This window comes from Diabrotica undecimpunctata, chromosome 5 (assembly GCF_040954645.1).
Source record: "Diabrotica undecimpunctata isolate CICGRU chromosome 5, icDiaUnde3, whole genome shotgun sequence".
Lineage (NCBI taxonomy): Eukaryota > Metazoa > Arthropoda > Insecta > Coleoptera > Chrysomelidae > Diabrotica > Diabrotica undecimpunctata.
In genome coordinates this window covers 72,233,907-72,260,406 of record NC_092807.1, presented here as the reverse complement: position 1 = coordinate 72,260,406, position 26,500 = coordinate 72,233,907, and the positions used below count along the sequence as shown (strand labels likewise).

The 26,500-nt window shown below is 31.6% G+C and overlaps 1 protein-coding gene across 1 annotated transcript; it reads left to right on the top strand.

The window, feature by feature from the left end:
• The first annotated feature begins 485 nt into the window (after positions 1 to 485).
• Positions 486 to 1,757, top strand: LOC140442264 (uncharacterized). Its single transcript, XM_072533340.1, has 2 exons — positions 486 to 1,191; positions 1,414 to 1,757. The coding sequence occupies exons 1-2, from the start codon at positions 486 to 488 to the stop codon at positions 1,755 to 1,757; spliced, it is 1,050 nt and encodes a 349-aa protein (XP_072389441.1).
• The last annotated feature ends 24,743 nt before the right edge of the window (positions 1,758 to 26,500 follow it).

The following is a 26,500-nucleotide window of genomic DNA, read 5'->3' as shown; positions in this document are numbered from 1 at the left end:
AAGAAATTGCATGCGAAAAACATTTCGAAGATACGGTGAAACGCGATGCGACAGGCAAACTCATAGTATCACTGCCATACAAGGAACCGATAAGTTCACTCGGTGATTCATTTCGTGAAGCAAAAAATAGATTTTTAAATCTCGAGGGTAAGTTGAATAAAGATGCCAATCTTCAAGCTCTTTATAGCGAATTCATCCAGGAATATAAAGAGTTAGGACATATGAAAAGTTTATGCAGAATTACGGAAGCGGCAACAGACTTTAGTGGAAATACTACATTTTATTTTATGTCACATCATTCAGTATTAAAAGAAAGTTCTTTGACGACACGTAGGCGCGTTGTGTTCGATTGTAGTGCGCCAACTACAAACGGCATTTCATTAAATAGTATTCAAATGACCGGACCAACCTTACAAAATGATTTACTCTCCATTTCATTGCGTTTTAGAACACACTTATATGTAATTAATGCGGATATAGAAAAAATGTACCGTCAGGTATCGGTTGCAGATGATCAAAAATCCTTACAATGTATCTTACGACGAAATAATCCGGAGGAACCGATTGAAATATTTCAGTTACAAACAGTTACATACGGTATGAAATGCTTTTTTTACTTAGCGATTAAATGTCTAATGACATTAGCGGAGGAGCAAGAAGCTAAAAATCCTAACATTGCTAGCATTATTAAATCCGATTTTTACGTGGACGACCTTTTGACAGGTTTTGATTCAAAACAGAAAGCGCGCGAAGCATGTAAACAACTTTTTGAGGTTCTCAAAGGCGGAGGATTTACATTGCGTCAATTCTATTCAAACGATACTAAAATATTAAGAGATATACCAGATAATTCAACTACGGGTTTCGTTATTCAATTCGGTGAAAACGAGAAGGCGAAAACTTTGAGATTATTGTACTCACCGCAATCAGATACTCTGTTTTTTAGCATAAGTTTATCTCTAGACCATATAATCACAAAACGAACTTTATTATCTTACATAGCTCAAATTTTTTATCCCTTGGGTCTATTAAGTGCGTGTACCATCATAGCGAAAATTACGTTACAACAACTATGGCTCGAGCGTCTTTCATGGGATGATCCCATACCTGAGCATTTAGCGAATAATTATTTACTGTTTAGGAATAAATTAGAAAGCTTAAACAATTTAAAAATACCTCGGCATATTATATGTTAGCGTGAGATCAGATTAGAACTTCATGGATTTTGCGACTCCTCAGAAAAAGCGTACGGTGCTTGCATATTCATCAAATCTACCGATTCGTTAGGTAAATCGTATTCATTCTTATTATGTGCGAAAAGCAAGGTTGGTGGAGTAGTAATTTTATCGCGTTTGACCGATCAAATCAAAAATTCATTAAATGTGCAATTTAATACGTGTTACCTCTGGACAGATTCCTCGATAGTACTTAGTTGGTTGAAAACATCAGCCAATCTATTGAAGACATTTGTTAGTAACCGCGTAGCAGAGATTCAGGAAACCACTTCGTTTGCGCAGTGGCGTCATGTGCCAGGCAAGGATAATCCTGCAGATCTAGTGTCCAGAGGCGTAGAACCAGATAAAATAATAAAATGCAACTTATGGTGGCATGGACCGGAGTGGCTCATGCAAGATTCAGATAAATGGCCAAATTTACAAGTTGCTCCTACTGAAACAAGCGAAACGAGAAAAAACATAAAGGTTTTACCTAATAAACTTGATGAAACACAGAATACGGAAGTATTTGTGAATAAATAAAATAAAATAAAATTTGTGTATAAAAGAACCGCTGCATATGTGTTCAGATTCATTCGAATGTGTAAAAATAAGGAAAAAACTTCTAAACCCATCTTTGGATGAAATACATTCTTCATTTAACCGTATTTTAAAACTGTGTCAATCACAGTCATTTTCTAATAAAATAAAGCATTTGAACCAAAAGGAATCTCTAGATAAAAACAGCAAACTCATAAATTTATCTCCATTTCTTGATGATCAGGGCATCATGAGAGTAGGCGGGCGTTTAAAGCATTCCGAGTTTGTGTATGACAAAAAACATCCCATCATTTTAGTGGCAGATCATATAGTTACATCGTTAATATTTAATTATTTTCACAAGGATCTTATGCATGCTGATTCTAAGCTTTTACTTGCAACGATAAGAGAAACTTTCTGGCCGTTACCAGGAAAAAATTTAGCGCGACGTACCGTATACAAATGTGTAAAATGTTTTAGATTAAAATCTAAATCCATTTAGACAATAATAGGTGACCTACCTGCCCAGCGTCTCACAGGTGGCCCACCGTTTATAACAGGTGTAGATCATGCGGGCCCTTTCTTAATTTGCGATAGAAAGGGTCGAGGTTGTAAACTAATAAGAGTTACATATGTCTTTTTATTTGTTTTTGTACGAAAGCCATACATTTAGAATTAGTTACAGAACTGTGTAAGGAATTATTTCTGTTGGCCTTTAAAAGATTTATTGCGCGAAGAGGCAAGCCTCAAAAGATGGTTTACGACAATGGAACCAATTTTATAGCAGCTAGTTCGGGGTTAAAATAATTAAGAGAATTTTTAGAGCAGCACACTCCCGCGATAAGAGAATCCTTGCTAAAGAAAAAAATTTGGTGGTCCTTCATACCTCCATATTCTCCACATTTTGGCAGACTGTGGGAAAGCGGAGTAAGAACAGTTAAGCATCATTTGCATAGAGTTTTGGGAAACGCGCACTTCGTTCCGCTTTCGAAGAATTTTATTCGTTGCTTGTGCAGATTGAAGCTATAATAAATTCCTGACGGATTCATCCTTTATCCTGTGATCCAAATGATCTCTCCCCATTAACTCCTGCACATTTTCTCATCGGAAGACCACTTATTACCAATCCAGATCCAGATTTGCGTCATGTTCCAGTTAATCGGCTCTCAAAATTTCAGCATATTCAGCAGCTCTCTCAGTATATATGTGAAATATGGAACAAAGAATACATCTTCGAACTACAAAAATGCACGAAATGGACTACTACTAACGGTGAAGTTGCGGAAAACACGTTAGTGCTCAAAAAAGAGGACAATTTACCTCCATTAAGGTGGCAGTTAGGTCACGTGATCGAACTTTTACGCGGCAGTGATGGTATAGCCAGAGTTTTAAGGATAAAGATAGACAATGGTATCATAACCCGTTCTTTTTCCAAGGTGTGTCCGTTGCCCGTTTCGGACTAAGTGTAGTTTAAACATTTAAATATTTGGCATTAGCAGACGATTTTATTGGCAGTGTTTGCCAAGGCGGGGGCCATGTTCACGCCTCTATATAATTCAAGTTTATTTTATGCATTTTTACAATCCAGCAACATAGTAGCGTAGGAAGATGTCTTATGCCATATCTGAAGATAAGGCGAGCCCCTAAAGGCACCCCAAAGACGACAACACTCAAATAAGAGATTTCGAGGCCGGCGGACCACAGTCAGCGGAACAATACTTATAAGCGTTTATATTCATGTATTGTTAATTCAAATAAAGTCAGTTTTTTACACGGAGTTTGATTATTTACCAGCAGCACACGGGAAGTGCAAATCAAGTCTATCAAATATGTCACGTCATACGTCAAATATCACTAAATATGTCACATTTTATGTCAAACGTCACGTAATATATCTAATGTCACATATTATGTTACGTTTAATATCAAACGCAACGTCATACGTCAGATGTCACATTTTATGTCACGTTTTATGTCAAACGCAACGTCATACGTCAGATGTCACATTTTATGTCAAACGTCACGTCTTACGTTGAATGTTACATAATATCTCACATACGTCAAATATCACATAATATGTCATATATCAATGTCACGTCATATATCAATGTCACACATTATGTCGCGTTTTATGTCAAACGTCCCGTCATACGTTTAATGTCACGCTTTATGTCATGCCGTACATCGTATGTCACATTATGTCATGCCGTACGTCGAATGTCACATTTTATGTCACCCGATACGTCAGATGCCACATTTTATGACAAATGTCATATTTTTCGCCAAATATTACATTTTATGTCAAATGTCAAGTGTTACGTCCCTCCACACATATTCTTAGTTTTTTTTATTAATAATTTTTATTATTTTATTTTTATATTTAATTCTTTAATTAACGTGTGTGTATGTCTTATAATCGTTAATTAATACGGCCCTGTATACAACTCCCTATGAGACTTAAGTTAAGGGAAGCGAATCTACGAGACGACACGCACTTCAGTAACAGTGACAGTTTTGTATAAATCACCGCGCAAAACACTTCAGTATTTTTTTGTGTAAACCTGACGACGCGGCTTTAAGAAGATTCTGTCCCATCTGAGTCAACTCCAGTGCACTGTGGAAGAAGAAGAAGTGTTACATCAACATCACAGGTACTGTAATTTGATTGCATACACACAGTATTTATATTAATTGATAAATTTACATATAACTTATTATCGCATAAAAGTAATACCAGCACCTAAATAAACATTTATGAGCAAGTGTTTCTCTTATAGAATTTACAGTCGTTCATCAAGTCTTACATCTACATGTCAAAAATGATCTCTGAGTGTCTCTGCACGTCTCTGCGTACTTCTGTCTACGTGTCATAGATGGTCTCTAAGTCTCTCTGCAAGTCTCTGCCTCAGTCTACGTTTTACACAGAGCCTTCGTCACACGTCATGTCAAAACGTCACGCGTTATGTCAAAACGTTACGTTTTTAAGTGCATACGTCACGCATTACGTCAAAACATCAGGTTTTTACGTCCAAACTTCACGTTTTAACGTCAAAACGTCACGGTTTAACGTCAAAATGTCACAAGTTACGTCAAAACGTCACGCATCACGTCACAAGTGACGTTTTAACGTCAACACGTTAGAAATTTTAACGTAAAAACGTGACGTCTTTACGTGATGTGTGACGTTTTTCAGCACCCCCGAAGAGAAGACGAATCAACTTTGGGTTAGGTTAATTTATTGGGTTAGGTCGGATTTTGTATTAATTTATTGGGTTAGGTGGTGCCGCAAGCGACCCGATATATAATGTGATATTTGACGTATGACGTGACATAAAATGTGACATCTGACGTTTGACATTGCGTTTGACATAAAACGTGACATAATATGTGACATTGGATATATGACGTGACATTTGACATAAAATATGACAAATTATGTGATATTTGACGTATGATGTGACATAAAATGTGTTTTTTGACATAAAACGTGACATCCGACACATGTGGTTCCTCATAGCTTTGAATGTAGAAACGGATATTACTAACGTTATTAATAAACTGCGTCGATAATTGGTATTAAAAATGTACATGAGAGGCAAAGAGCTGCACAGAGTGGATTAAACCGTACGCGCATCAGTTTAAGGCATTTTAGTTCAAACCTAATGTTATGAGAGATGGTTGATATTAGGCATATTATCTATCAAACAATTTAGTAACATTTATTAATATAAAAAGGTATAGGCGTGAAGCCGTTTAACATAGTGTTAATATAAAAGCCTTAAATTGTTAAAATCATGCGGTTAATATTCAAAAGTTTTTTCTTCGTACGATGATGAACATTTCCACACATACGTCATCAAAAGGTGGAGAGAAATCATAAAAAAAGGATTGCACAAACAAATTGATAACAATGTAAAAGCGAATAAACCCTGTTGATTATTAATTCGACATTACTTGTTAAAGTCGGCGGTGATAGAATTCTATATAATCTAAAACTGCCGACTCTGACAGGAAATAGCAAAAATTTATCCACCAGAACGACATCGACATTAATATCAACAATTCTACATCGAGTTTAGAAAATATGTTCAAAAAACATGTCCGAGATCAACATCAAAAACCAGATCCGCAAATTGAACATTCATTATTAGTTTTCTACAGTTAACAAAACTAACTTTTACAGTACTGATTGGATAGTAACAAAAAACAGTCTGATTCCGTCAATTCCCAGATTCGTATGCTGTACTATGCTTTCAAGATGTGCCAATGAGTGACAAAATATATACGCATATTTATGTATCGTTACAGGCCACAGGACTTTTTCGACGTTGGACATAAGCATTGCCTCTAAGTAATTAATGTTGTGGTTTGTCATATGTTACAAATAAAAGGAAAACTAAAACTTACCTTAAATGTTGTTAGCATATGGCTAACATGTTCTGTAATTAAAAAAAGCTTTTATGAGTAAAACTCAGTATGTCTATTTAAGATTTAATTATATAACTATATTGACCGAATAGTTTTACATTTTTTAAATAATGATATATCAATATTTATACTCAAAACATCGTAGTTTTTATGTATGATAGTAGTGGTAATATATTTACAATATATGTAGGAGGGAAATTCGTAGGTCAGAGCACCCAACAGATTTTTAAAGACTCATGACCGTTGTTAAGTTAATATCACGTTGTTTTTCTTCCCAAACTACTGTAAAGACATTTTTGACTGATTATCTTTGAATCGATAACCACCTTTGTGTATAAGTCCTATTGTGATTGGTTGTAAGAAGTTACGCCTAAACACCTTGCTACACGGCGAGGCTACAGTTATTGCCTTGAGAAACGGACAGACATTTGACGTATCTAGCAACTGTTTCCCAAAAATGAGACAAGACTGAGTTAGAATTTCAACGTCGCTAATGCGATCTTCAATGATCTCTTTATAAAAATTTAAAACATAACCTTCCGCAACCATTTCAGCATGTCATTTCACCAACTTGTCATGCGGTTCTTCCTTACGTCGAAGCTACATGCATTAGTTTTATTTTATCAAAAATATGTACAACATATAACGATGGGTTTCCATCGTTTACCACAATTTAATTTACCACAAATTTCACATTATGCCTCTCATTTATCCTCACAAGTTGGCGTAGCATATGTTAATATTTAATCTGTGAAAATAAGTACAGATTTAATATAAAATCGATAATCGATGATGTTGCATTAATTATATGAATATAGTAACATTTTTTGAATATAGCCAATGTATATATATATATATATATATATATATATATATATATATATATATATTGTTATGATATGTGAATTCTATGCAAGAAAACTACAAGTTGCTCTTATTTACCGGCTAGCTTTATGAAGATAAAAATAATTTTTTTTTTAAGTCGATTAATTTGTAATATTGTTAAATTTAGAAATGCTTTTAATAAAAATTATTGAACGCCTGAAAATAAAAAAAATTTAACAAACATTTATTCTACTCACCTTGTATTCTCTAAATCTGTATTTTGAATTTAAAATTTTTTTTACTTATTTGTCTTAGAACATGCAGACTCTTAACTCAAGCGAGTTCTGTGACCTGTACTGCTTGATAAAGCTATATAAAATTATATAAAGCAAAAATCACCACACAAGAAGTTTTATTTTTAGTGTACTGTGCAATTATTCACAAGTGATCAATTAAATATTACACAACGATATCTTGTATAATATATAAAAAAAATTATTTAAGATTCTTCCAATAAATAAGCCAATACTTAACCGTTTAATACTAATATGAATGGATTTAGATTTATGACGTAATACAATATTGAAGTAAGTATATGAAATTAGTGTTTTGTGAAGTTGCAACAAGAAATACTTGATCTAAGATCTAATACGTGTTTGTTTGTCAAAGTATTTATAACCTCACTTACTATCTTTTTAGAGCGAAAACAAAGGTTTATAATCCTTCAATTTTTTTAGTTTAACTGTTTTGTTTAATGATTTTAGTAAGCAAAAGAAACGGTGAATTATATTTGGTTAATATTACAAAAGCGATAATAAAATTTTTGTGAACTTGACTTCAAATTATTTTGTTTTTTAACACAAAGATGATTTAGAATGATATAGGCTGTTTAAAAAAAAGGTAAGATTATTTCTAAAGAAATTTCAAAACTTGCGTTTAACTTTATTAAAGTTCACTTTCGTCTTTCAGATAATCCCTTCTCTAAAAATTTTATGGAAATCTTCAATAACAAAGATTGCATCTTTCAGTGACGTCTTCTAATGGATTAGGGCCGCAAAACTATCAGAATTATCTCTCCAATGGTTGAGAAATATTTATAAGTACCCAAAATGAATTTTAAATGATCTTCAGTCAAAAATAAACACCAAACGGTCTCTTTATTCAGCGAGAATTCAAATGAGTGGAAAAACTCACCTTTCTGGGAGCTGTGGACCTCTTTATGATGACTGCTAACAATTCCCTTATCGGAAAATATACTGTTAATCTGCAGGCTTTGCTAAAATTTAATCAGAAACGATGGTTTCTTATCGGCAAGGTAATTTGAATATACTTTGTTATAATTCAGGACTTTTTTAAGGTTTTTTAAAATACTTTTGAAAAATTGTGACTGCTGAAAAAAAAAATTTTTCTGCCCCTTCGTAACTATTGATTTTCTATCTTTTATTTTTCATTGCTTACCAGATCTCCAAGCATTTTGACAATGTTTTTTAAGATCTGACAGGATTTTTGTATATTTTTGACATTTATGATTAAAATAAAAATATTTTAAATTTTCATAAATTGTTAAATCTTGAGAACTATATTGACTTTTGAAATGAATTGAAACAAATACTAGAGAATTTAAGCATTCTTTTGACATATAATTTCTACAACAAATTATAATTTAAATATTAAAATTTTTACTAACAAATTTGACATACACCAATTTTAACATGAATTAGTTGCTTTTATTTTGCTTTTATTTAATTTTAAAGCTATCTGAAAGCATTTTTGATATTGAATCACTGAGAATTGTCTTCAGATTACCTGTCCATTAAAGATTATATCATTCTGAACTCTTATTTATGAGATATATCCTATTTCACCTCCTAACACGTTTTATTTTCCGAGCTCTATCCATGTTAACTGTATGTTTACTAACAAATTGAAACTTCTTACTTTGTGAATAAATGACTTAAATATTTTATCTGTTTTAGGACTGTTGAAGATTCTATTGACTTGTATATATTAGAATTTGGATTATAATAAAAATTGTAATTAATTAATAAATACAAATTTATGGTTTTTATTTCCACTCGATCCGAAGTGGTTTGATATTTGCTTTTTGTATCTTTATGTTGTGGCTATATTGGCTTATTCTGTAAGTATCTCTTACATAAATAATATAATATATATATAACGAACAATAACTTAAGTTTAAATCATAATCAATTTCATGATCAACAATTGTTTTTGGTTTAATTTTTTTTTATATATTTTTTTTTAATTGAAAAGTGTTTATCAACCAACTATAACTCAGTGGCTATAATAACTCACGTATTAAAAGAATCTTATTTCTATTATGCTAAATTTGTTTATAATAAACCAACTGGTTTTAATTATAATAATAATAAAATTATTTTGAAAACATTAATTAAATCTGGTGATACAATATAGTCCTTATTGGTTTGTTACATGTCTGTGAATTCTGCTTATTTTTGCTTTTAGTTTCTTTCTTATTGTTGAATCTAGTTTCAACTATTAAATTAACAACAATAATACAATTGTTTGAGTTAAATATATATGTGGTATATTCAATATTGTCATTTTGTTTTATGTTCATACTATTCATAAAAAAAAAAACTGTTTAGGAGCTTTAATTTCATAACAATTCTCCAAAAATTAATATTTCATATTTGACAAGTTTCTTGGCAAATATCAAATATTCATTTTTCTTTGACTGGTTTTTTGCAAGTTGTGTGATTGTTTCTCTGAACGTCGACACAAGTGTATGTTTCAGTGATTTTATGAATGTGTGATGGTTAAAAACAATTAAATTTTTGATTCAGTTGCATATATATGGTATACAATTATGCTGCAGATAGTTTGAATGCTCTCTTTGAAAAAAAATAATAATTAGTTTTGTTCTTTTAATTTTGCATGTGTAAGCTTAAGTTGCTTTAGTTTGTTTTATTAATGCATGTTTTATTTTGAATATATACAAAAAAATATAGAGTTTAAGTTTTATTTAAGCACGTGTGAGCTGCATTTTGTGGTTAGAGTGTAAGCTAGTTTGAATGTGACTTTATTATCATTCGGTTATTTTTAATAAGTTTTCGTTGAGGGTTGAGTTTATATTCTACTTTTGAATCCATTTTATAGTTGTTTTTCTTCCTTGGTTTCTTAGAGTTCTGCCATCTTCGTTTCAAATTTTTCCTCTCCAATCCTTCTTCTGTAATTCCATTCCAAGTTTTATTATTATACTGCATAATTATATCATTATAATCTTTCATAATTCATCATAATTCATATTATATTATATATCATATTCATAATCATAATATCCGCAATAATTCATATTTCATCATATTTCATATTTCATAAATAGCCGCATTATTATTATTATTATTCCATCTTCTGTATCCCATTCATGTCCTTTACTTAATATAAATTGTTTCATTTTATAAATATAACTTAAAATTAATAATGTCTTCTTATTTCTTCACTTATTGTTCATATTTGTAAATGTCTTTTATGTTAAAAACTCCTCTAAGATACCCACTCTCAGGATATTTCAATAAATAACTATTTTCTCCATCTTCTGTTTCAACTTCATAAGGTCCCTCCAATGGTGGTAAAAGTTTGTTACAAATGTTATCTCTATAATTGCTTACCCTATGTGCTCTAATTAATACTAGTTCTCCTTTTTGAAATTTTCGGTTTGTTCTCATCTTCCTTTTGTTTTGTCTTTTCAAATATTTCTCTCCATTCTTGATGATTCTTAGTTTTACATCTTGACAAATTTGGTCATATTCAGGTTCTATTGAATTGCATACTATATTCGGTTGTATCAAAGAATACTTTTCTCATTATTCCCTTCTTTGCTTCATATAGTTTTTTGTTGTTTGCACCCACTAGATTAACCTTTGGAATTGAATAAAAATATTTTTGAAAATTTAATTCATTAATAACTTTATTGTCAATTAGTGAAACTTCAGAACCCGTGTCTATTAAAATTTTAACTTGTTTTTGAAAGAATTTACCCTGAATTAAAATTAACCCTTGCAAATTTTGATTTTTCTTTTCTTCCCCAAATGTTATGAACTCCCTTGGATGCTCATAGTGACATACGGCCGCATTTAGCAGGTGCTTTATTGAAAATTTGGTGATTGTGAATCTGTTGTGTATTGTGTGTCAAAGGGTTGTGATGGTGATGATGTGTTGAGTGTTTCAATTGGTGACTCTTGTTGACTGACGTCGGTGTATGATTGATGGTGACTTAGAAAATTCACTTGTCTTTTTTGGTTATTTCTATTTATATCTTCTAGACTTCTAGTGTTATGGTTTCGATTGTTTGTGTAGTTTTGATTTGACTGTTGTTGTGAATTGTTTGTCTGATTCTGTTGAATGGCACTGTTTGAAAATGCATGATTCATATTGCCATTGGAGTTAAAGTTTCTGTTGTTATTATTGTAATTATTTCTGTTAAAATTTCCGTTGTTTTGATTATTGTAATTACCGTTTTGATACCGTCCATTATTTCCATAGTTATTGTTGTTAGTTTGATTGTTACGATTATAGTTTTGGCGATTAAAATTCTGATTATTTTGGTTGCGGTAGTTATTATTATTATTCCTAAAGTTCGAGTTATTATAGTTGTTGTTACCATTATTTTGTCTATAGTTATTGTTAAAATTACGATGATTATTGAAATTATTGCCGTTCTGATTATTGTTTCTGCTGTAGTTATTGCTCCCATTGAAGTTGTTATTATTATTATTATTTGCTTGGTCATTGTTTTGATACATGGGGTTTCGTTGCTCATGCATCATCAAAAATTGGCACAGTTTGTCTATTTCTTTAAAGTTGTATAACATCATGATATCTTCCAATGTCCGATCAAAGTGTTGCACGATACAACCCACAATGTATTCTTCGTTAAAACCACAGTCTAAGTATTGAGCTGTGCTGTAAATTTGCATGGCGTACCGGTGGTATGACATGCTACGATTTGGGTTGTATTTGCCACTTAACAGCTCGTTTTTGATTGAACGCTGTTGTGCTTGACCCCAGAAATATTCACTGAATTTGGTCGCAAAGTCTTCCAGATCCACCAACTCATTTTCTTTGTTCGAAAACCATAGTAACGCCTCATCCGTCATCTGGTTTCTGATGAATTCTTTAAAGTCTTCGAAATTTCTGTAAGATGCATATCTGTGCCTAAGGAATTTCATGAAAGGTACTGGATGCTGCTGTTTTATTCTTCCACTAAAATAGATTTTACAATCTCTTTCGACCGTTTGTACAACCGGCCTTGCATCCAATTCCTTCTGTGTCACTTCTTTAAGAGACTCTTGTACTCTCCCAATTTCTTTCTCCATTATCTCTTTGGTCTTATTCATATTTTCATCTATTTCATCTTCTTTTTTCTTCCACTGTTCATTAATGTCTCGTCGAAATATCTCTTCCTTCTGCTCAATATGATGCTCCAGCTGTACTGCCAACACTCCCATTTGTTCGTCAATATCTTCGAACTTTTTTTGGTTATTTTGTTGTTCTAGCTTCAAATTTTGTTCCATTAATTCAATCTTTTTATTTTGAGTTTCATTATTCTTTTCCAGCTGTGCCGATAACACTTCCATTTGTTCTTTGCACTGCTCTTCCATCTTGGCCATTTCTAGGGTTAACTCTTCTTTTACTTCTTCTATCTTCTTTCCCAACTTATCCTCAACCTGTTGTGCCATCTGTTGTATTTTGTCATCAAAATTTTGTGTTATTTCCCGTTTTATTTCTTTTTTTGTATCTTCAAGTTCTTTTGTCATATGTTGTTTATTTTCTTCTGCTTTCTGGTTTATATTTTGCTCAGTTTTTTTAATTTCCTGTAACAAAATTGCCATCATCTTGTGAAAGTCCAATTCATCCTTCTTTACGGGCTGAGCTTGGTCTCCACTTGCCATTTGCCTTTCCATTTGTGCTTCTTCTGGCTGTCTTTTCTCCTCCATTGTCTCCTGTACTTCTTCAGTCTCTTTAATTTGTTCTTCGGTTCTGTCTGTCACTTCCTGTTCTTCTTCTACGTTCTTATGTGATCTAGTCTTTCTTTTGTCCATGTTTATTTTTATTTAATTTCAATTCACTCAATAAACTTATTATCTACACAAATTATACTCTTAACACCCTGTATATTATGTTATTAAATGTTTAAGGTACACCACTGGTTAATACTTTGTTATAATGCACTACCTGTCACCGTCCAAATACACAGCCACACGTTGGGCTCGCCAAATTGTTATGATATGTGAATTCTATGCAAGAAAACTACAAGTTGCTCTTATTTACCGGCTAGCTTTATGAAGATAAAAATAATTTTTTTTTTAAGTCGATTAATTTGTAATATTGTTAAATTTAGAAATGCTTTTAATAAAAATTATTGAACGCCTGAAAATAAAAAAAATTTAACAAACATTTATTCTACTCACCTTGTATTCTCTAAATCTGTATTTTGAATTTAAAATTTTTTTTACTTATTTGTCTTAGAACATGCAGACTCTTAACTCAAGCGAGTTCTGTGACCTGTACTGCTTGATAAAGCTATATAAAATTATATAAAGCAAAAATCACCACACAAGAAGTTTTATTTTTAGTGTACTGTGCAATTATTCACAAGTGATCAATTAAATATTACACAACGATATCTTGTATAATATATAAAAAAAATTATTTAAGATTCTTCCAATAAATAAGCCAATACTTAACCGTTTAATACTAATATGAATGGATTTAGATTTATGACGTAATACAATATTGAAGTAAGTATATGAAATTAGTGTTTTGTGAAGTTGCAACAAGAAATACTTGATCTAAGATCTAATACGTGTTTGTTTGTCAAAGTATTTATAACCTCACTTACTATCTTTTTAGAGCGAAAACAAAGGTTTATAATCCTTCAATTTTTTTAGTTTAACTGTTTTGTTTAATGATTTTAGTAAGCAAAAGAAACGGTGAATTATATTTGGTTAATATTACAAAAGCGATAATAAAATTTTTGTGAACTTGACTTCAAATTATTTTGTTTTTTAACACAAAGATGATTTAGAATGATATAGGCTGTTTAAAAAAAAGGTAAGATTATTTCTAAAGAAATTTCAAAACTTGCGTTTAACTTTATTAAAGTTCACTTTCGTCTTTCAGATAATCCCTTCTCTAAAAATTTTATGGAAATCTTCAATAACAAAGATTGCATCTTTCAGTGACGTCTTCTAATGGATTAGGGCCGCAAAACTATCAGAATTATCTCTCCAATGGTTGAGAAATATTTATAAGTACCCAAAATGAATTTTAAATGATCTTCAGTCAAAAATAAACACCAAACGGTCTCTTTATTCAGCGAGAATTCAAATAAGTGGAAAAACTCACCTTTCTGGGAGCTGTGGACCTCTTTATGATGACTGCTAACAATTCCCTTATCGGAAAATATACTGTTAATCTGCAGGCTTTGCTAAAATTTAATCAGAAACGATGGTTTCTTATCGGCAAGGTAATTTGAATATACTTTGTTATAATTCAGGACTTTTTTAAGGTTTTTTAAAATACTTTTGAAAAATTGTGACTGCTGAAAAAAAAAAAAAAAATTTTCTGCCCCTTCGTAACTATTGATTTTCTATCTTTTATTTTTCATTGCTTACCAGATCTCCAAGCATTTTGACAATGTTTTTTAAGATCTGACAGGATTTTTGTATATTTTTGACATTTATGATTAAAATAAAAATATTTTAAATTTTCATAAATTGTTAAATCTTGAGAACTATATTGACTTTTGAAATGAATTGAAACAAATACTAGAGAATTTAAGCATTCTTTTGACATATAATTTCTACAACAAATTATAATTTAAATATTAAAATTTTTACTAACAAATTTGACATACACCAATTTTAACATGAATTAGTTGCTTTTATTTTGCTTTTATTTAATTTTAAAGCTATCTGAAAGCATTTTTGATATTGAATCACTGAGAATTGTCTTCAGATTACCTGTCCATTAAAGATTATATCATTCTGAACTCTTATTTATGAGATATATCCTATTTCACCTCCTAACACGTTTTATTTTCCGAGCTCTATCCATGTTAACTGTATGTTTACTAACAAATTGAAACTTCTTACTTTGTGAATAAATGACTTAAATATTTTATCTGTTTTAGGACTGTTGAAGATTCTATTGACTTGTATATATTAGAATTTGGATTATAATAAAAATTGTAATTAATTAATAAATACAAATTTATGGTTTTTATTTCCACTCGATCCGAAGTGGTTTGATATTTGCTTTTTGTATCTTTATGTTGTGGCTATATTGGCTTATTCTGTAAGTATCTCTTACATAAATAATATAATAAATATATAACGAACAATAACTTAAGTTTAAATCATAATCAATTTCATGATCAACAATTGTTTTTGGTTTAATTTTTTTTTATATATTTTTTTTTAATTGAAAAGTGTTTATCAACCAACTATAACTCAGTGGCTATAATAACTCACGTATTAAAAGAATCTTATTTCTATTATGCTAAATTTGTTTATAATAAACCAACTGGTTTTAATTATAATAATAATAAAATTATTTTGAAAACATTAATTAAATCTGGTGATACAATATAGTCCTTATTGGTTTGTTACATGTCTGTGAATTCTGCTTATTTTTGCTTTTAGTTTCTTTCTTATTGTTTAATCTAGTTTCAACTATTAAATTAACAACAATAATACAATTGTTTGAGTTAAATATATATGTGGTATATTCAATATTGTCATTTTGTTTTATGTTCATACTATTCATAAAAAAAAAAAAACTGTTTAGGAGCTTTAATTTCATAACAATATATATATATATAAATATATATATATATATATATATATATATATATATATATATATACATCCCACTATCGTTGTAAGCTCTTTTCACGTTGCAGTCATTTAGCATCACCAAGTATTTATAAGTCGTGTATGTTCGTTTAGTGCACCTTTGTAGGCTTGGCACCGTTGTCGATTTTTCAATAATCCGATTTTTTTATAAATTAAATTTTTTACATCAAACCATCATTTTAACATTGGGAGGTAAAATTACTGTATTTAGTATCATTTTAAAGCCAATAGATGTTGCCAGTGTTAATACTTAAATAATATTTGAAAACATAAAAATATCGATCGGTTTTGGGTCAAGTTCAAATGCAGACATTGAAACTACCTGCCGACCGGCTGGGGTCAACCAACTAGTTTTTTTATATCAATGTTCAGTTGTTATATTTATTCAATTTAGATATTTTTTCCCAGAGAGTTGTGTAGAGGAATATTTTACATATTTCCAAGCTGTTTAATCGAAGCTATCGGTGAATAGTTTAAGATAAATATTAGATTTTTATGGGATTAGGTCAAAAATATTGGTTGTGATTGGGATGAGAATCACATTTTTAATTATTTAATGTTTAACATTTTGATTTCAATTCAGGAAATCGTTCTCAAAAAACGTTTTTTGTACAAAATGTGTATACACATTTTTACATAATTTGTACAATAAACAAGGTTAAATATTGGAAATCGTATCGTTAAATATTAGTTAATTAAAATTGTAATTTTGAAAAAGACGTACAGTTGATTTTGCTTTGTTTTCTTAAACAATCTTAAAAGGCAAAATAAAAAATTTTGCTTATAAAACGTTTTGTATACATTCTAAAGAAAAATAATTTAAATAAAAGTTGTAGACCATAAAAAGTTTTCTATGTAGAGAAATACCAAATTTAAATACATAAACAATTGAGATAATTCCAAAAAACCATAAACTCTAAAATATTATATGTTTGTAGTAATTTATAAATGTTAATAACTTTGTTTTGTGACTAACGACAGATAATATAGCTACTTGAAATCATGGCAATTGATGAGTTATTAAAGTGTGCTAAATATCAAGCAGATCAAAAAATATTTTACAATTTATTCAATTTGTTTATCACAGAAAGCAATTATTTAAACAACTGTACTTGTCCAAACTCGTATGACTATAAGTATTTTGTAACTTGCAATCGATTATTTGCGCTTTCAGTTTTAGGGTATATTAAAAAAACTTTTAACATATTATTAAATTTTTTATTAAAAACCAGTTTGAATAGGGGACTTTTTAGTTTTTAGACCACTTAACGTTTTTTTAGTTTCTTTGACAAGTGAGGATTAGGTTATTTCTTCATATGGGCTATGAACAATTGTCTAGTCAAGTCAACACTATTATAGTTACCTATACTTTTCCAGTAGTCATGCAGACGGTTCATTTTAATTGTCCCCATATGGAACATAAGCTTGAGAAAAGTCTTAAATTCTGTTTGTGTTGTCTCTTTCCAAAACGCAATCCTCGATTTTTCTGAACGACTTTGTGCAAGTATTTTGTCAGTCACTTCCACCATTCATTTAATCCACATCGTCCTCGCCCGATGCTTCTAACAATGATTGTAATTCAGCAGTGGTCAATCTACGTTTATGTTCACATCTACCTTTTTTAGATGTCGAAGGCATATTATTTACATCCATTTTTTTATAAATACTATAACTCACTTTACGGAGGTAATTAACAATAAAAACGTTCTACTGGAAACTATCAACTTACGACTTCCAATACTATAAGGCCACTTGAGCCACAATACGTTTTTACTCAATAATAGTTCCTGTATAAGTAAAATTGTTTTTTAATGTGCTTCATTGAAGCACACTAGATATATTTCAGTTTTGCCATCACATTCTTCAGAGTATGTTTTAACTTTTTTAACTTTTCTATCGGCCTTTCTACTAGTCATGCTTCTTCTTAAAACTTTGTAACATCTTGTACACTTTCTTCTCTTTGTATTATCTACATCGCTTTGCCTTAGATGGTATTTTTGGGTTTAACTGGTCATGAGGGTTACAACATTTCTTTATTTGTAAACGCCTTCGCGAACTCCAGTCTGAACTCAAGGATAGGTTGTCGTTTTTTTGTTACGTTTTCTATTATTTAGCAACTAAGCATTGACTACTGCGGTATTAAATATTAATTCCATTGCCACTTTCCGGTACCACTTCAGAATTTTGCGTATTGGGCTTTGGTAAGAAGCCACTTGATCACTAAAATCAACACTCTTTTTCACCAAGTTATAATCGAGAATAATTTGTGGTTTTAGTACTTGTGTATAATTTTTCTTTTTATTTGATTAAACCAAGATACAACTATTATGTTTAAATGTTGCAAGGATTAAAACTGGTCTTTTGTCGACCCATTTTATCACTCGTAAAATCAATAATGAGGTTAAATTTCATCGAGAGTAACTGGTTGCAACTTTTTTAATCGAGATTTTATTTTTACATGTTTTTAGAGTAAAACATCTGTACATGAATAATTCGTTTCTTGAACAATGATTTCAATTCATCGACCAATATTCTAAAATAAGGTGTTATTACGTCGTCCAGAATATTATAAACTGGTTCTCTTTCATAAAGCATTGGAAATATGGTTTACACTCTATATTTAGAAAAATCTTTTACTGCAACTCTTGTTCGACCTAAACTAAATTAATACACAAAACAAATTAATCTATTTTTTTTATAGAAATGCAGATTCCTGTCGGATTTTTATCAGTGCGGCATGAGTCACTGGTGTCTCGTATATCCGGACCTCTTATCGCATTACAAACATAATTCGTAATTAGCAGTGCGGTACAAGATACATTTATGTCGTATAATCTGAAAGCCGTAATAAGACCATAAGACCGTATGTTATAAATTAATATATTCCTAAAAGAATTATCTTGAAACATGAAATAAATACACTAAAAAAGTGCAATATTAAGTGTTATTTAAAAAATGGTATGTCATTCACGACGGGCGTACAGTTAAAAACAAAAGTTTTCAGTGTTCTATTGCTTGATTATTATCATCTGGTATTCTGAAAATGTTGACATTTTTTCCTGGTCTGATCTTCCTCAACTAAAGTCATCTTTCTTAATTTGTGGGTTGTGTTGTTCAGGTCTCTTTAAGTGTTTTTGTTGGTATCCATACTGAATGATCTTCTTTAGACAATGTACTAATGTAGTGTTCAAATGTGGCATTGCGTGCGTCATGTAGCGCTGATCTTAATTGTCTGATTAGTCGATTATATTTGTGTTCGTCATTAAGATTTCGGCTTCTTGGTCATCTAACTCTTGCTCTTCATTTTTCGACTATTACTTGTATAATATAATTCGGAGTGTTACTTGTGTTTTCTTGATTTGGAATTGTTAATCGTGTAGCTCCATATGAAATAGTAAAAGATGAAAACGGCAGCATATTCATGCATAAAAAAAGGTAACGCGATAAAGATATCTGAAACAACTGTTTTATGTTATAAGAGATGAAATAGTCCGAAATTGCCAGGTGAACAGGGTACTATAAAGAGGAAGTAGAATTAGCTATGAAACAGCTTAAATGGGGAAAAGAAGTAAGCTTAGACCAAATACCAGCAGGAATTATTCAACTGGGGAAAAAATTAAACGGATAACAATATTCACTCCATTTACAGAAAAGGGGGTGACCCGCAAAAATTTTAAGAACTTCTTTAATAGCCTCCAGTCAACAGTTTCCTAATCATGTTTAAAAAACGTACGGAATGCACTGTATATACTAACCCAAACCGTCAACATACTTGTTGTTGCAGTTATGTATTACGATCAACTTAAAGGTTATGCACGACTCCCCTTGCATAGGTACACAGGCATGCACCCGTGCGGGAGAAAAAAGATTTGTCATAACGTTACATTATGTCACATTTTAACGTTGAATATTTTATGGTCCCCTTTGGATTATAAAACGAATGATCGACTCTTTCTCGCACAGATCCCGCCTATGTAACTTTACAAAGCGAGTCGTTTGCTGGGTATTAAAGAAACGTCTATGGCCATCATATAATTTGACGCTATTTCACGTTCTACGACGCATTCCACGTTTGACACACTGTCTTGTTTAGTTTTCTGTCATTTTATTTGTTAAATCCTATCTCATTCTCGTCACAGCGTCAAGGAGCAGTAAATGTGTGCAGTGAACGGGAGGAATATGTTTAACAGTGAACGTTGGAGATTTTTCGAGTCTTTCATATTTTCTTCTTTGAGTGCCTCTCCTATCGGAAATTGGATATCATTAGGGCGATTTTAATTTTATTTACTGCTGTTTTGAATAATTCACTCATCACTAACTCATCAGGTGGCCAAAGTGTTTAAGTTTTCTCTTTTTTATATTCAGTATAACTTCTGGATCGTTATGTATTCTACGTATTACCCCTTCATTTGTAATTTTATCCACTCAACTTATTTTTAGTATACAGCAGTAGCACCACATCTCAAAGCTTTCAAGATTTGTAACATTCTTCTGTTTAAGAGTCCATGCCTCAACACCGTAAAGCTAAGTACTGAATACATACTAAGTAGTTAACTAAAAGTAGACGTATGCAAAGAGTCTAATCGTACGGTATTTGATAAATTCTGTCACGTAATATGCCACATACCTCTGTGCGTAAATTCGTTTTATTGCTGCCAGTTTAAGGTATTATTAGATGCAGCCATGTTGAATTTCTCTCCACTATCGTATTATCTTCGTTAAATCCTATCATTTTAGGCTCCATATATCCTGTTTAGACCTATAGGACCTGAGATACGCAACTAAGGCTCTTTTGACATAACATATATAGGAGCAAAGATATATACCTAAGGTCCTTTTGACGTGTTGATGTATTTGATTTCTACGTCGTAGTATTCTATTGGTTAAATGTTACCATTTGAGGTACTGTACGTCACGATTGGACTAATAGGACCGCAGATACATAACTAAGGCCCTTTTGATAAACTGATGTATTTTATTTTTCTATCTTATTGTATTCGATTGGTTAAATCCTATCATTTGAGGTAGTGTACGTCACGATTGGGCTGATAAAAACGAAGATACGTAACTAAGGCCCTTTTTAATATTTTGCTGTATTTGATTTCTATCTCATTGTATTCTATTAGTTAAATTCTATCATTTGAGGTATCGTACGTCACGATTAGACTAATAGGACCGAAGATACATAACTAAGGCCATTTTGACATGCTACTTTATTTAATTTTTGTACCTCATTGTATTTTATTTGTTAAATCCTTTCATTTGAGGTACTGTACGTCATGATTGGACTAATAGAACTAAAGATACACAACTAAGGCCCTTTTGACATTGTTCTGTATTTGATTTTTGTATCCCATTGTATTCTCTATGTTAAATCCTATCATTAGAGGTACTATACGTCACGATTGGACTAATAGGACCGAAGATACGTGACTACGGCCCTTTTGACATATTGCTGTATTTAATTTTTTTATTTCATTGTTTTCAATTCGTTAAATCCTGTCATTTGAGATACTGTACGTCACGATTGGACTTATAGAAACGAAGATATATAATTAAGGCCTTTTTGACATGCTGCTATATTTGATTTTTCTGTCTTATTGTATTTTATTGGTTAAATCCTATCATTTGAGGGGCTGCACGTCGCGACTGGACCAATTGGAGCGAAGATACCATAGGTAGTTGCAATATATCATATCCCGTTACTTTTAACCAACCATGATGCCAGAATGATTTGTGGATGAAAAGAATATATATATATATTCTTAAATTTACTATTTCATTGTGGGTAATATTATATTCAACAGCGATGCCAAATTTCTGATGCTAAAATGATTGATAATGAAAGTGGGATATACATTTTCATGTATATAATGGCAGCGAGTAAACGGTAAAACCCTGAACTAAATATATATAATATTTTCACTGTACCATCATTTTAGACTCAAACATTTTCTGGAATAAACTTGTATAACTCAGTAAGGGATAAAAAGAGAAAGCGGATATTTTAAAATATCAACACGGTATCAACACTCTAATCAATGAGATGGTTAAAATTCTTGTAACAAGTACAGGAAAAAAGTTATTAAGGTCTTGTAAAGTAGCGTCGATATACAGATGCTACTTTGCAAGTCGATGCTAAATTGATGGTAAAAGCATAATGTATCGATGCGAAAATGATAGTATGATGTATATATATATATAAATATATATATATATATATATATATATATATATATATATATATATATATATATATATATATCGCACCTTGAAAACCATATGGCAATATCTGCATTTTTTTCGTAAAATGACCTTTAATGCAGTCTAATAGAAAAAAAATCTATTTTTTAATGCTATTTAGCAGCATCTGCAACGAATTTTAAATTCGGCACCAGAAAGATACGTCCTTATGGCTTTTGGAAAAAATCTATTCATCTTTTTATACCATCAGGCATTATCTGCAGTTGTTGCTCTATGGTTTTAAAATAGGAACAAAAACTCAGCCTGTACCTACTTTTATCTGTTGTGTTGTGAGTTGATTTTCATTGATCTTCCTATAAAATTCCACAAAACAGTGAAAATTTATAGGAAGATCAATGGAAAAAACTAATGTGAAATATAGAACAGTAAATCCAGACAGTAATCGTGGAGCAAACTATGTCTATTTCTTCGAAGTGGAAGGCAAGAAATATAGAGTGTTGCAATTTTATTGCAACACTGGGAATAAGCGACAAGACTATAGCAAATATACAACGTCGTACTGTAGATGGGTTTATCCCAAAAGACAAGCGAGGAGAATGGAAAAAGAATCGACGAAGTCGTGAAACAAAACATAATGAGTTACATCGAATCCATTCCTAGAGTGGAATCCCACTACTTAAGAAAACAAACTACCAGAGAGTTCGTCAGTGGTGACAAAACTCTGGCTGATATTCATCGCGATTATATAAAATTTTGCGAAGAAAAAGGTTCGGTGTTCGGAAATTACGCTACGTTTAGGACCATATTTAACACGAAATTTAATATAAGTTTCTTTAAGCCCAAAGAAGACCTCTGCTCGCTATGTGAAAGTTACAAAAATTCATTAAATAAATCTACATTAGAAGCAGCCTATAATACTCACCGTCAAGAAGTGGAACTTAGTAGAAAAGAAAAAGAAAATGACTCAAAATCTGCAAAATCTAATACTTGAATTACTGCTTGTTTTGACTTACAAGCCGTATTACCTACACCTTCAGGCGATGTCTCCTTATTTTATTACAAAAGGAGATTATCAACATTTAATTTCACAATTTTTGACCTGACCACAAATGCAGGACACTGCTACCTTTGGTTCGACGGAATTGCCAATCGTGGTCCAAACGAAATAGCCTCATGCCTGTTACAATTTCTGAGGAACCATGCCAGAGAACAGGAAATAATGTTATATTCAGATAACTGCAGTGGGCACAATAAGAATAAGTATATTGTCTGTCTTTATCTCTATGCAGTACAGAAATTGAACATACCTAAAATTACCCACAAATTTTTGATAACAGGTCACTTCCAAAATGAGGGAGATAACATGCATTCTTTGATTGAGAAACAAAAAAAAAGGGCATTAAAAGGAGAACCAATTTATGTGCCTGCGCAATGGGTCACAGTAGTTCAAACAGCGAAAAAAACAGGTGAACCTTACAAAATTAATGAAATGTCTACATCGGATATATTGGACTTTAAAAAATTATGTAAGGAAATGGGGAACAATTATAATATTGACGAAGAAGGAAATCGGGTCGTCTGAAATGAGATTAAGATGATCAAGGTGGAGAAGACACTTGTAAATAAGTTTCAGGTTAAGACAAGCTACAATGATACAGAGTTCAGAACCATTATTATAAGGCGAAGACAACGAGGGTTGGTGGCTAATATGGAACTAAGTAAAGCATATTCGCATTCACCAGGAATATCTAATCTAAAAATACAAGATCTGCTCTCACTATGTAAGGCTAATGTTATTCAAGAGCACTACCATAGGTTTTATGAAGATTTACATGTGAACAATGGACCAGTAGAAACCGAACAAACAGAATACAATATGCATGATTTTGATTAACCCTTTGACTGCGGGAACCGCATATTTGCGTAATTTCATTAGTGCACGAGATGTGCGGGAAACGCATATATGGAAGAGGGCTAACCGCTTCGCTGCGGTTAGCGATTATTTGCGTATAACCAAAATATAATGTCATTAGATGTTTTCTAATTGGAAGGGCGTGAACCACCTACCTAAAGTGCCTAGAGCGGGATGGGTGGGAGCAACTGTGAAGGTGTCTAGAGCGGGATGGGTGGGAGGAACTGAGAAGGTGTTTAGTATTGCGATGAGTTGTTGCAGTAAAGTGAATATTGTCGCTTAGAAAATTACGTTGTGTTTGAAATCATAAATACTGAAAATAAGTATTACATCATGCCGCCGCCACCTAAAACGGGTAAATATTATTCGATGGCGGAATTGGAAGAAATTGTAACACAAAGTGATTCAGACGATGAGTTTTTATTTGAAAGTGATATATCTGATGATTCAGCTGAAGAAATTGAACAGGAGGTTATAAATGAGCATCTATCGAGTTCTACTAGAGATGAGGTAGACGATCAACATGAGACTGACGTGGGTGACGAGCAAAAGGAAGAGAATCGTGCTGATAGAATCGACGAAAACCTGAAATGGGAAAGCGTAAACATTCAGCCGCGTACATTTCCTTTTGATTCTAGTAATTCTGGGCATAATATTCCAGATCTGTTTGATAACTGTTCCGAGTACGAATGTTTCCAAGTATTTTTTGGAGAGGATATAACCAGTTTCATAGTCACTGAAACTAATAAATTTCATAAATACGTTGTTGACAGCAAAGAGCTTGGGCCACGTTCCAGATTGAAGGAATGGAAAGACACAGATGCAAAGGAAATTCATCGTTTTTTTGCCCTAAACTTCCTGATGACACGGGTGAAAAAACTTCAAATACAAGAGTACTGGTCAACGAATTGTTTGATTAAAACATCTGCTTTCAAGAAAACAATGGCACGAGACCGATTTTTAGCAATACTTAGTATGATGCATTTTTCGGATAATAATTTGGCAAGAAATAATGATACATTACATAAAATTCGAAGAATTTTGAATCATATGAGAGTCAAATTTACAGAATCGTTTACCCCATACAAAGAATTATGCATTGATGAAAGTCTAATGCTATATAAGGGGCGTCTTTTTTATATATACTGGGTATATATAAGATTTTGTGATTTATACTGGAGCAACAACAGAAACTGTGAATTCTAGTTTCGGAAAATCTGGAGGTGTAGTTCAGACTCTTTTGACCCCTATTTGGACAAAGGTCATATATTATTTGTAGATAATTGGTACAACAGTCCTGATCTGTTTTTATGGTTACATTATAATAAAAATATGGGAGCTGTAGATAAAACAGACATGCTGCTCAGCTCAATTGGAAGTGTTAGAAGATCCACCAAGTGGTACAAAAAGGTCTTTTTCCATATAATGGATATGACACTGCTAAATAGTCATATCTTATTCCAAGATGCCACAAAAAAGAAGTTGCCAGTAGCCAAATTTCAGTTGAATTTGATTTCGCAAATGATTGAATTAAATTTAGATGATTTCGTATACAGGCCAAGAAGAGCAGAAAATCCAGCTCCATATCGTTTAACTGGTAGACATTTCCCAACAAAAATTGCTTTAAGAAACCAAAACCACTAGACAAGCAGAAAAAGATGTTTTGTTTGTAGCAAAAATAAATTGCGGAAAGAAACCGTTTACATGTGCGAACCATGCGATGTCGGGTTGTGCGTGACACCTTGTTTTGAAAAATATCATACTCTACGAAATCTGTAATGTCAGATTAGTTTGAGAAAAATCATTAGTTTAAATTTTTCTTATGCCATTTTTTTGTTATTAAAATTGATTTTTGGGTTATTTAGTTTTTTTTCGAGCCTGTAATCCTATTTTTCATATTTATGGTAAAATGAAATGTTTAGTTTCCGTTAGTTTATATATATATATATATATATATATATATATATATATATAAAATAATAAAGTAAAAAAAATCATAGAATTCCGAAAATTAAGTCAACTGTAACCTAAAAACCAAAAATATTTGCTTCACTGCGGGAGACGTCTATTAGCGCCGCAGTGACGGGATGCAGATCCTCTCAGTCGCTCCGCAGCGAAAAGGTTAAGTGTTAAAACCAAAAAATTGTAATAAATAAGTACAATCTTAAATAAAAAAAACTTTTATTTGATATGAATTTTTACAGCATCATTTTCCAAAATTGATATATATTTTAAAACCATATGACCGTATGTGTTAAAATACCTATTTCCTGAAATAAATTTCACATACTCCTTACTGCATATAAAAATATGCAAAATTAAAGACAATTATGCTAAATATCAGGTTTGTAGCTTAATTTTTGGAATAACAGTAAATAAAATTAACTTAAAAAAAAATTGAAACGCTCATAACTCAACATTATGATTTTTGCAGTTACTGCCCTATGGTTTTCAAGGTGCGATATATATATATA